The sequence below is a fragment of the Chinchilla lanigera genome, unplaced genomic scaffold (genome assembly GCF_000276665.1).
Source record: "Chinchilla lanigera isolate Chin_1 unplaced genomic scaffold, ChiLan1.0 scaffold00066, whole genome shotgun sequence".
Taxonomy (NCBI): Eukaryota; Metazoa; Chordata; class Mammalia; order Rodentia; family Chinchillidae; genus Chinchilla; species Chinchilla lanigera.
In genome coordinates this window covers 11,058,777-11,071,153 of record NW_004955467.1, presented here as the reverse complement: position 1 = coordinate 11,071,153, position 12,377 = coordinate 11,058,777, and the positions used below count along the sequence as shown (strand labels likewise).

General features: G+C 44.0%; 1 protein-coding gene across 1 annotated transcript in view; it reads left to right on the top strand.

Moving 5' to 3' along the window:
* The window catches only part of LOC106146314 (NACHT, LRR and PYD domains-containing protein 1-like), a 53,033-nt gene extending 40,905 nt beyond the window's left edge, over window positions 1-12,128 (top strand). The window contains exons 12-16 of the mRNA XM_013522165.1: window positions 813-1,075; window positions 1,585-1,710; window positions 8,788-8,929; window positions 10,782-10,826; window positions 11,229-12,128. Coding sequence (XP_013377619.1) covers window positions 813-1,075; window positions 1,585-1,710; window positions 8,788-8,929; window positions 10,782-10,826; window positions 11,229-11,533 — 881 coding nt within the window. The 3' untranslated portion in view covers window positions 11,534-12,128. The remainder of the gene's footprint in view (window positions 1-812; window positions 1,076-1,584; window positions 1,711-8,787; window positions 8,930-10,781; window positions 10,827-11,228) is intronic.
* Window positions 12,129-12,377: the final 249 nt, after the last annotated feature.

Genomic DNA, 12,377 nt, shown 5'->3' with positions numbered 1-12,377 from the left:
GTGCCTCTTGCCAAGATCCCACAATGGGGTTCTATCCAAAATGAAGAACCTGAGTGCTGCCAAACATTTAAACAATACAGGCTACCTTTAGTCACTGCACTGCTAGTTCTTCCTCCCTTTCCTCTGCCTGTTTAGAATGAAAAGACGCTAGCATCACTCAACACATAATCAGAGTGAGAGAATCTCCAGCAGCACAGCGAACCATAGGTTCAGTATGTTTTCCACCTCTACAACCAGGGCTGGGCTTGGGTCTGAGATTGGCTCAAGAGTTAGGATTTCCGTGGTGCCCCTACCCTAGAGAGAGTGAAAGAGCCCCAACCAAAGATGTATGTGTCCCATTCCCTATGCTAAATGTCTTAGTCCATGTGGTCTGCTATTATAAAATACTACACACTGAGTAGCCTATAAACAGCAAATTTATTTCTCTATTCTTATGACTGGAAAGTTCAAGATCATGGCGACACTAAATTTAGTGTTTGGCAAGTATCCCCTTTCCTCACATATGGCACCTTGTAGCTGTGCTCTCCCAGGGAAGAAGGAGGTCTTTTGGGTCACTTTATAAGTGCTATAATCCCATTCATAATGTTTCTATATCCATGACTTATTACCTCTTCAAAATTTCTTCTGCATAATACCATGACCTGGTGGGAAGAATTTAACATACAAATTTTGGAGGACCGAAGCATTCAGATCACTGCACTGGTTTCCCACAGGAATGTCTCTCACCCTAACCCCTGAGATCCTGCTGTTCCAGCCAAGCCTGACTCAATGAAGGCCCTAAATGCACATCTCTCAAATCTGATCTTTCACAGGAATACATGTGGACAAATCTCAGGTGCAAGTGGCCCACTTTAAAGAGGAGGGGATGCTCCTGGAGAAGCCAGCCAGAGTGGAGTCATATTACACAGTCCTGCTAAACCCCACCTTCTCCCCAATGGGAATTCTCCTGAAAATAATCCCTGCTGCCAGGCACTTCATCCCCATCAACTCTACCACATTGCTCTACCATAACATCTATGCTGAGGAAACCAAGTTCCACCTCTACTTGATCCCTGATGACTGCACCATTCGGCAGGTAACACTAAGGACCAGAAAATCTAAAGGAACTCACACAATAGAGCCAGGGATCTGTCTCAAGAGGTCCTCAACTGGAAATAAGGATGGATCTCTTTAAACAGAAAACTCAGTGTTAGTGAAAACTCATGCCCTGTGTCCTCTATAGAGTGGCCCTGTGACAACCCAAATCTCTCCCAACTGCATGTACTGCTGTATCAGTGATCACTAGAAAATCTTTTGTAGCCTTTTTCCAGAAGGTTAAAAGCATGGGAAATCTGCATGTCCCGAACTGTAGCTTCCCCATTATTTTTTCTTCTCTCGTAGTGACACTATTCCCAACCAGAACATAGCAGGGGCCAAGTCTGGGGGAATCTGGTGTGGCAGAACATGAGGCATGAGGGGTGTAGAGGTGAGGTAGCCCCCTCCACCCATACAGATGTGATGAAACACTGAAACATCATCCAACCTTGTTCAGACCTCATTCCAAAGGGCAAGGCTGCCATAATCACTGTTCTTTATGTCTCTTAGGCCATAGATGACCAAGAAAGAGACTTTCAGTTTGTGAGGATACACAAGCCGCCTCCACTCAGCCCCCTTTACATGGGAACCCGCTACACTGTGTCTGGTTCTGAGACCCTGGAGATCATGCCCCAGGTGAGCAGCAACATGCCTGTCCAGTTTCCAGGGTTTCCATGTTAGAAGGCATGTTTGGGAAAAACTGTGGGGCAGGACCCAGGTAGTTGCTAGGGACCAGATGAATTGGAGAGTGACAGAAAACAAGAGGGTTTAGGAGTGACCAGGAATGATTCAGAGGTTGGAGTAAAGGCAGTTAGGGAGAGGGAGGATCACACCGATGTGAGCATAGTGGGGTTTTGCTGGGAAGTGTTTGGTCTATGGGTGTCAATACCTTCGCATCAAATTACGCTAACAACATACCTATAGTCAATCTTGTTGGATTTATGACACACATTACAGCAAATTCCACACAGTGGTTACCAGATATAATCATGCAAAACTGGTCAAAAAATTTAAAAATTAATAATTAAAGCATTAACTGTTCCTTTCAATAAACCATTAGACATCAGCAGTTTAGTTATCCCAGCCCTCCTTCTGTATTTGTATGGATTTTTCCTTTCCTTCCTTCTTCCCTTTTCTCTTTGCTATTCTTCATTTTTTAAAATTCCCTTTAAAGTAAAAAAAAAAAAAAAATCCCACACAATGAGGAATCTTTGGTCATCTAAGGAAAAGGGAGGTGGAAAAAAAAAACACAGTAGGATTTGAGCCTTATTTTCATGGAATGTCTAAGGAAATAGATTTGCACTAGATTGGGTAATGTCACAAAGCAGGACACTGGGACATCCATGTAATCCCAGCACTCAGGAGGTTAAAGCAGTAGGATCACAAGGAGTTCAAGACCAGCCTGGGCTGCATAGTGAGATCAAGCCCAGAAAGAACTGCTTGCTGAAAGCTTACCTCAAAAAAACAAGAAGGAAGGAAGGAAGGAAGCAAGGAAGGAAGCAAGGAAGGAAGGAAGGAAATAGCCTTTGGATTTGTCTCTCTGCCTCCATTCTGATATAAAGCATTGGATGATATAAAGCATTGGGTGGTATAAAGCACTGGGATCAAAGCAAGTCCAAAATCCAGCAGAGCTAACATTCTGTCCTATAGTTCCATGTGAAACATCTGAAGCAATCTGTGATAAATTGTGAGCTCCAAAGCCCTTATGTGGCTCCTCCTCTATGGTACTTCTGGTGATTGTAACTCCCATGGCTTCTGTCTTTGCTTCCTCCTTGCAGCTCACTTTGCTTCCTCCTTGCAGATTGCCTCAGAAAATCCACATTTCTGACTTTTTCAAACTTCTGGGGTCTCAACTGCACCTTTTGCTTCACACTCACAGTTTCACACACTGCTCTCTTGGGGGCACACTGCCTGGCCTCTCAGGCCTTCTGAAATCTAGGTGGAAGCCTTCTTAACCTCAGAACTCTTGCATTCTGCATGAGCTTAAAATCAGCACCACATGAATGACGCCAGGGTCTGCTGCCACCTGGAGCAGTACCCAAGCTTTCCTCTCTCTTGGCCATAGGAGTCGAGTCCCTGGATTGCTGGGCACTCTGAATTCAATTCTGAGGAACAAATTCTCTATGCTGCCACCATTCTGGTACCCGGTGTGGCCACTGACTCCATTCTGGAACATGGCACTCTTTGGCTTAATCTTCTCAAAGAAAAATCTGTCACTTTTGCAGGTTCAAGGCTGCAAAGGGTAAAGATTTGCTGTTTCTTGAGATACCCTCAGGCCATCTTTTATATTCTCCTGTTCCTTCCCAGCAATTTTGATTTCCTCATTCTATCTTTGCAATCCACAGCTTTATTGGAGCTTCCTTTTTGGCCAAACTCACAACATTTTAAATTATTCTGCTGGACTCTTTGCTGTTGATTCTCAACATAATTCTGGTAAAAAGCCCCCAGCAATAGGCATGCCACTGCCTCAACATTTGACTGCCTTGAAATTTCTTCGGCCAGATTAATCAGTCCACTGCCCTTAATCTTAGTCTCAGGCAAAGTCTCTGGACATAAGCAAAATGCAAACAAACTTTCTGCCAAGCCATAGCACACATCATCTTGAGTCCAACAACCAATGTAGTCCTTCTTCGCAGCAGAAACCTCCCAAACCTGGTCTTTACTGACAGGATTTCTATTAGACTTCTAATCTTCTGAGCTCTGACCAGAATCTCCTATACAGAACAGCCAAAGGTGTTCCAGCTCTACTCTTTCTGGCAACATCTCTGAACTCTTCCAACACTTCCCACAACCTATTTCCAAAGGCTCTTGAACCACATGGTCAGGTACAGTCACAGCAATGACCCCACTCCTCCAGTACCAAATTCTGTCTTGATTACTTTTCCCTTGCTGCAGGGACAAAATACCTAACACCCAAATTAAGGAAGCAAATGATTATTTATCTAACAGTTTGTGGAGGTTTCAGTCCATACTTGACTGGCTCCAAGGCAGAGTGCCACATGGCACAGGGCAACAGTTCATGGCGGCAGAAGATAGCAAAAGCAATAAGAACAAAAGGGAGGAGTGACCACTTGAAGAGCCTCTTTCTCACACTTATATTGTATGCAAGCTACCTGCCCCAGCCCAAGGGTAACACTCACACCCATATTCCTCACATTGAACCATGGATCAATCATAAACTCTACAAGCATGGGGCTTTGGGGATCTTCCAGACACAAACCATAATAATGCCAAAGGCTGATGAAGAATCACCAAAGTGACTTCTTATGATGTCACAGACAGATGCTGCTCACCTCTGAAATATTCCCATGATCTTATTTAGTGTCTCGAGATGGCCGTATGTCCAGTACTCATCAGGAAGTGATATTGATTCCTCCCACTGGGAAACATGAATCCAATAATAAATACTTCTGTGCTTTTCTACCACATCAATTGCTATTGAGGCTGGGAGAAAGGGAGACAGGGGTTATTCAACAAATATTCATCCAATATTTGATATAACTTTTAGTAGAGGTAGTTCAGTGGACCTCACAGACAAATCCCTTCTTGTGGGAATCTTACTTCCTGGCAGATGAGACTTATATAAATAATTGTAGAAGTAGTGATGAAGCACACCAGCACTAAGTACTGTGACATAAACAGAGCACCATGACAGTGTCACAGACTTCTTTAGACCCGGTCATCAGAAAAGATATCTGACAAGGTACCATTTGAGTTTAGAACTCAGTTACAAGACTGCTTCTCGCATGTGCAAGATAGAAGGTTGTGTGTAGAGGTATCAAGGTGATCACACACTTGATATCACCAGATGACAGGAAGCCAGTGTGACAGAGACCTATTGGTGCAGTCAAAGCAAAATCAGAGTTGTCCAGTGCCCATGGTCCGGTTGCCCATGACATGGAGTTTGGAACTTTTTCCAAGGCCTATGGCCAGCTCTGGGGGAATCTTAAATGTGGTGATACAAGACCTGACTAACTTTCTTAAAGATACTTCCACCTGTGGAACATGAATGGATGATCAGCAGGTAAGAAGGGAGACAGAGACAAATTCAAAGACTACTGCAGTACCACAGATGAAAGTTCATGGTGGTGTGACTACATCCGTAGCAATGGAGATGGAGAAAAACTGATGGATTCACAACTGAAAGAAAATAATTGTCAAAACCAAAAGGACTAATAGGCTGTGTAACATGTCTTGAAATTTATTTTGAGGTAGAGACACCAGGAGTTGATGAACTGGTTGTATATGGGGAGAGAAAAGAGATAACATGATACCTAAATTTGAAATCTGACCTCCCCATAGGTACTAGTGTTACTCACTGAAATTGAAGAAAATGGGAGGAGCATGTTTGGAGAGTAGTCTGTCATGGATTTTACTTGGGAAAGAGATGGATATAAATTCTCTGTTGATTAGAAGTGTAGCGAGGTTTGTCTTGGTTACTTTTCTCTCATTGCTGGGACAAAATACCTGACGCCCAAAATTAAGGAAGGAAAGGTTTATTTCGCTTACAATTTGTGGAGGTTTTAGTCTATACCTGGCAGGTTACAAGGCAGAGTGGCACATGGCAGAGGGCTACAGCTCATGGCGGCAGAACACAGCAACAGCAACAAGCACTAAAAGGGAGGAATGGCTACAAGCAGCCTCTTCTTCTCCCTTACATATGCAAACTATCCACCCCAGGGCGGGTGTAGCTCTCACACCCATAACCAATCAAACTCTAAAAGCCTGCCCCATGACCGCATGAGGCTTTGGGGGGACACACAGACACAAACCATAACATTCCACCCCTGGTCCCCCAAAGACTCATGCCCATCCCTTTATACAAACAGCATTTAGTCCATCTGCAAGAGTTGCCAAAGTCCTAACAGTTGCACCACTGCTGAAAAGTCCAAGTCCCAAGTCTCCTCCAAGATGTAAGGCAAACTCTTAGCTGTGAGCCCCTGTACAAATGAAAAGTTAAACACTTCCAACATTCAATGGCACAAAATAAGCAGTACCATTCCAAAAGGTACAAACAGGGGGACACAGAGCATTGGGACCAAAGCAAGTCCAAAATCCAGCAGGGCTAACATTATGTCCTGCAGTTACATGACCAGCATCTGAAGCAATCTGTGGCACATTGTAAGCTCCAAAGGGCTTGCATGAGTTCACCCGTATGGCACTTCTGGTGGTTACAGCTTCCATGGCTTCTCTCTTAGGCCCGCTCTGCTCCCTCCTTGCAGCTTTCCTTAGATGATCCACGGTCCTGACTTTTCTAAACTTCTGAGGTCTCCAGTGCACCTTTTGCTTCACACTCACAGCTTCACACACTGCCCCTCAGGTGCACACTGTCTGGCCTCCCAGGCCTTCTGAAATCTGGGTGGAAGCCTCTTCAACTTCAGAACTCTTGTATTCTCCATGCACCTAAAGCCAGGGCCAAGTGGATGATGTCAAGGTCTGCTGCCACCTGGAGCAGTAGCTAAGCTTTCCTCTCTCTTGGTCACAGGGGTCAAGTGCTTGGATCGCTGGGCACTCTGAATCCAATTCTGAGGAACAGATCCTCTATGCTGCCACCATTCTGGAACATGGTGCTCAGTGGCTTTCTTCTCAAGGCAAGGTCTTTTGCCTTTGCAGTTTTGAGGCGGCAAAGGGTGGAGACTTGCTGCTTGTCATGCCCTCAGGCCATCTTTTCCATTCTCTTGTTCCTTCTCAGCAATGGAGATCTCCTCAGCTCCACTTTTGAGGTCCACAGCTTTACTGGAGCTTTCTTTCTGGCCAAACTCACAACATTTTAAATCATCCTGCTGGGCTCTTTGTTCTTGATTCTCAATATAAATCTGGCTAAAAGCACCCAACAAGAGCCATGCCACTTCCCCAACGTTTGACTGCCTTGAAATTTATTTTCCCAGATTAATCAGTCCTCTGCCACCCTTAATCTCAGTCTTAGGCAAAGTCTCTGGACATGAGCAAAATGCAGACAAACTTTCTGCCAAGCCATAACACACATTGTCTGGAGTCCAACAACCGATGGAGTCCTTCTTCCCCTCGAGAAACCTCCCAAACTAAGCCTTTACTGGCAGGATATCTATCAGTTTTCTGGACTTCTGAGCTCTTACCAGAATCTCCCAAACAGAACAGCCAAAGGCGTTCTAGCACATCTCTTTCAGGCGATATCTCCGAACCTTTCCAAACACTTCCCACAAGCCATTTCCCAAGGCTCTTGAACATCATGGTCAGATATAGTCAGAGCAATGACCCCACTCCTGGTACCAAATTCTGTCTTGGTTACTTTTCTCTCATTGCTGGGACAAAATACCTGATGCCAAAAATTAAGGAAGGAAAGGTTTATTTTGCTTACAATCTGTGGAGGTTTTAGTCTATACTTGGCAGGTTACAAGGCAGAGTGGCACATGGCAGAGGGCTACAGCTCATGGCGGCAGAACACAGCAACAACAACAAGCACTAAAAGGGAGGAATGGCCACAATCAGCCTCTTCCTCTCCCTTACATATGCAAACTGTCCACCCCAGGGTGGGTGTAGCTCTCATACCCATAATCAATCAAATTTTAAAAGCCTGCCCCATGACCACGTGAGGCTTTGGGGGGACACACAGATATAAACTATAACAAGGTTAGAAACCACAAATGTTTGGCTAGAAAAAAGAGATCTCTAAGATAGGCTGTTGAAAGACAGAGGATACAGATAAAAATAAAAAGAAACAGTGCTGATTTAGGAAAAACAGTATAGCTTTTAGGATGATCCCTGACTCCTCTGAAAGCTATTCACTGTGCCCTTAGTCTCCTGGGTTTGTATTTGTGATGTGAAGTTGGAGACTGATGCAACTACAGAAGAGGATCAGTGCTCAAACAAGGTTTAGTATAGAGAGCCATTCCCAGTTCTCATCGCAGCCCAGGAAGTTTATATTTGTAATCCCATGAAAAGTTATTGGAAACCCAGTGGGTTAACTCCAATCTACAACTTTTAGTGCAGCCCATGGTGAGAATGAAGACATTAAGGCATATTTGTAGTTATGGGGAGTCAAGGGGTCCTAAGTCAGCCACAGCAATGGCCATCCAGAACAAAGGCCTATACCCAGGACCAAACCTGGATTTTATTTATTTGTGAAGAAGGGAGTGGCTTGAGGATGAGTGAGTGTAAGAGTGGTGGAAAGTTCATGGGTGCCATGAGCTGGGCTAGGTAGGAGGCCTGAAATCTCCTCTGCCTTATGCAGAGAGAAGGATATGCAGAAAGAGCAATTTATGTAACACAACTGAGATAGTACCTAATATTTTGGGGTCTGTGCTTCAGCTCTGATGGTAATTTTTTAAGCCCCAGGAAGTCAAAACCTCTATCTTGAGGCTCAATCCTAGCTGACACTGTGGAACATTGGCTCACACATTCTGCCTCATCCTGGTCCACTCATGGGAACAATGGGGGTGGTGTCTGGGGAAACACACCTGCCATCTTCAAAGACTGCCATCAGCACCTGGACTAGACCAATATGCATTGCTTAAAGCCAATTGAAGGGATAAGGAAAGAGTCCTGGACAGCTCTGTACATATCAATACATGGAAATAGGGTCAGGCTCAGCAAAAATGGAGACAACTTCTCCTCTTTCAAGGAGAGGTGCCCAGGTGATCCTCCACAGTTAAGCATGGCCAAGAAGATATTGGGGGGTGCATCAGAAAGATTTCATGTGATTAGAAATGATAGCTTCTCACTTTTTCTCTTCAGGAACTAGAGCTCTGCTATCGAAGCGCCAGAGAAACGCAACTCTTCTGTGAGATCTATGTTTGCTCTTTGGGGTCAGGAATCCGGCTAGAAATGAGACACAAGGAAGAAGGGACAGTTGTATGGGAGGCCTTGTTGAGACCAGGTAATACCAGGGCAAGTCAAAAAATATCAGAACATGGAGAATGCAAGTATACATGCCAGTGTCTGTGTTAATGTATTGTTGCAGTTTATTAATGAAAAGAAATGTCCTACACAACTTACATGGCTTTCTCAATTTACTTAACAGCTGGTATGATCAGAATTTAAACTCAAGTTAGTCAGACACTCAGCCCTATTTCCCCTTCCCTGCATCCTGGCATCTCAATACTGTCCTTTAGTTAACATATTTTGACATGCACAAGGTCAATTGTACATGGTCTCATGATGGTTTGAGTGTGAAATGAAAGGAAAAGTACTAGAGGGTTCTCTACTTAATGCATAAGTTAATGTTGCCAAAATCACATCCTCACTCTTGCACTAGTTATTATTTTCAAGGTAGACAGTTAACTTTCAGGAGTCAAAAAATATTACAGTTTCTTAGACCAGCACCAAAACATCCCAAAACCAAAATCCCCTGATAAGTCCTTCTAGGGTCAACCAACCTTGTCAGCTGTTAGACAGTAACAATTTCTGAGATTCTACAAACAGACTTTACCATGTCATAAAAGGTAGATAGATTCTCATCAGCATTGGTTTGGGAAAAACCACAGAAGATGAACTAACCAGGCCAGCATCAAACCTGGGGTTGAATCCTACTCCAGCACTAACACACTGGGTGCTCTAGGATAATTATTGATCTTGTTTGGGACTGGGGTTCTTCATCTGAAAGACTAGGATCATAATGACTAGGGTGGATAATTACTGGAAAGGTTAAATAAAATGATGTCTGGAAATGCCTCATGCAATGATCCTTAATAGGAAAATGAACACCAATAATGTTCATTTTCTGGGTGTGAAGCCACCGTACAGGTCCTATTCTTCTTAATTTAATCTGTTGAAGTCTATGAAAGTCTCTTTTCCGTATGGGAAACCCTTCAGTTACTGGAACACTTAGATGATGCCTTCCCTTATGTCTCCCCTGTTGCAAATTAAATATCCCCAGTTTTTTCACTTCTCCTTATATGTGCTTTTAAAATTTCCTGGCCAGTTGCCTTTGCTGGCAGATGCTCCAATTTATGACTGAGTCAGTATTCATTCCAAATCTGTGCAGTAAAATGAAGCATGAGGAACACTGCTCAGTACATGAACCCAGGGGTGGCAGTAATAGCATCTAAGTGTTTGTGCCCACTCTAGATACTATCATTAGGTCACGGTGAACTTAAAGTCTGCTCACAGTCTCAGTCCTTGTTCACATGAGCTGTTGTGAACATTCTTCTCCTATGCAAATAATTTGTTAAGTCCTTTCATTTGGTGTTGTAATCATTGTTGTGCTTATTTTAGTTTTTCTTTTCAAAATTCACTCATTAGTCGCACATGCTAATAGGTCCTTGATCTTGATTCTGACCTCCAAATCTAGACTGTGCCTATTTGGCCTGTGAATATTGGAGAACAAACAAGAACATGGAAGTCAGTTCTGCTCAGAATAAGATGTGGAATAGTTGCAGACATTTCACAAGAGCTCTCATTACTTCTCCACCATCATTCAGTTCAGAACAAGACAGAAAAAAAACATGAGTCTCAGAAGTGTGAGAAATTATTATGGCATATTTCTGGCTAGCTCTTCCTTATTAGTTTATGAACATAAGCTCTGTTTCTCAATTTTTGCATATACAAAAGAAAGAGATTTGTCTAGATAAATTCTAAGTGGCTTGCAGTCCTAACTTCAGAGTCAATCAGAATCTGTTGCTTGCCCTCAGATCCAAGAAAATCAGAAGCAGATGGGAGTTTCAAAGCATGTCAGATATTCTCATAACTAGCACTCTCACTGATGTATCTTCATCTCTCTTTTCTCCCAGGGGACCTGAGACCTGCACCCTCTCTAGTTCCTCCACCTGCCAGAGGTCAGTAACAGTTGTCAGAGACCATCGCTGACAGTGGCATTCCTAGGATATGCTGTCTAGTCTTGGAGGAAAGGGAAGAGAAAGGAGGCACTCTCACCAGAGGTCAGGCTGGAGGAGTGCGTGCCCAGTGTCAGAATCTTCCTCATGCTCCTTGCCCCTGCCCACAGAACCCTAGCACCCCATTCACTGCCTCAAGCTCCATAATGGACCCCTCCTCCCCACTCAGAAAAAGTCAGAATCCGCGCTGCCATGAGTAAGGCGCTGGTGCTTTCTGGCAGTTAAATGCCTTTCCAGAGAGGGAAGGAAGTCAAGATGCAGACGAGGTGATTGAAAAGTTAGAGAAATAAGGGATCAGAAGCAAGGCCCATGGTGGAAACCTTTCTTTGCTCATTCCTGCCTCAGTGTTACCTCCAAGTGCCGGAGACTTGCTGCACTTCGTGGACCAGCATCGGGAGCAGCTGGTGGCCCGAGTGACTTCGGTGGACTTTGTATTAGACAAGCTGCTGAGTGAGCAGGTGCTGAGTGAAGAGCAATATGAAAGCGTATGGGCTGAGCCCACCAAGCAAAGAAAGATGCGGATGCTGTTCAGCTTCAGCCCATCTTGGAACGCAGCCTGCAAAAACAAACTTTTCCAAGCACTGTCGGAGATCCATCCTCATCTGATCACAGATCTCTGGCAAGAGGGTGACAGATATCTCTGGAGCTGAGTTCTGAGTACGAACCTTTCAGTCCTGGCTCTGCATGACTTTTCTCTCAGCCCGTGTTTCTTCATCTGCAAAAGTTGCTATCTGAGTTGCCCACTACCTCTAAAGTTAAGAATGGATCTGTGATTGGGGGCATAGGTCCATACCCAGGGATGCCCCAGACAGCCAAGATGGCATCCCTAGGTTTTTGCAGGTTTGATCTCCAGGTGTGATAGCAGCATGTCCAAGAGTGTTCATCAGGAGTGGGATGAGACTCCTGAAGACCTTGTAGAGTGGAGTCTCCTGCCCATAGCACCAAGCTAGATTCCTCCCACCCCATGTGCCTGCAGGCAGGCATAGGAGGAACATCTTTAGATTCCCATTAGCACAATTAGTTAATCAAAGGTTCAGCTACTAGTATCCCCATGCCCATTGTCTTGGGCAAAGCAAAAGGTTCCTATTAGTTTGACATCATCAAACACACCGTTGCACTTGTTCATGCATGCATCCAGTGGAGGGAAGTGTACTAAAATGCCAACACATTGTAAGTAAATGGATGCAACTAGAGACCATACTCGTAAGTTTAATAAATTGGACCCACGTGAGTAAACATCGTATTGTCTCCCTGGTGTAAGAATCTGAAAGAGTAAGTAAAACTCAAAACGTACAATAGATGATATGAAAGGGAAAGAAATTGCTCAAAGGAAGGAACAGCTGGGATGAGAGAAAGAAGAAAACAGAAAAAAGGCAAAAGATATATATATATATATATATAGATTAGATAGTTATATAGATAGATAGATGTACACACAACTGGAATAACTGTACTGGTGATGTCTGATGGTATATTGAAAGGAACAGTTAATGC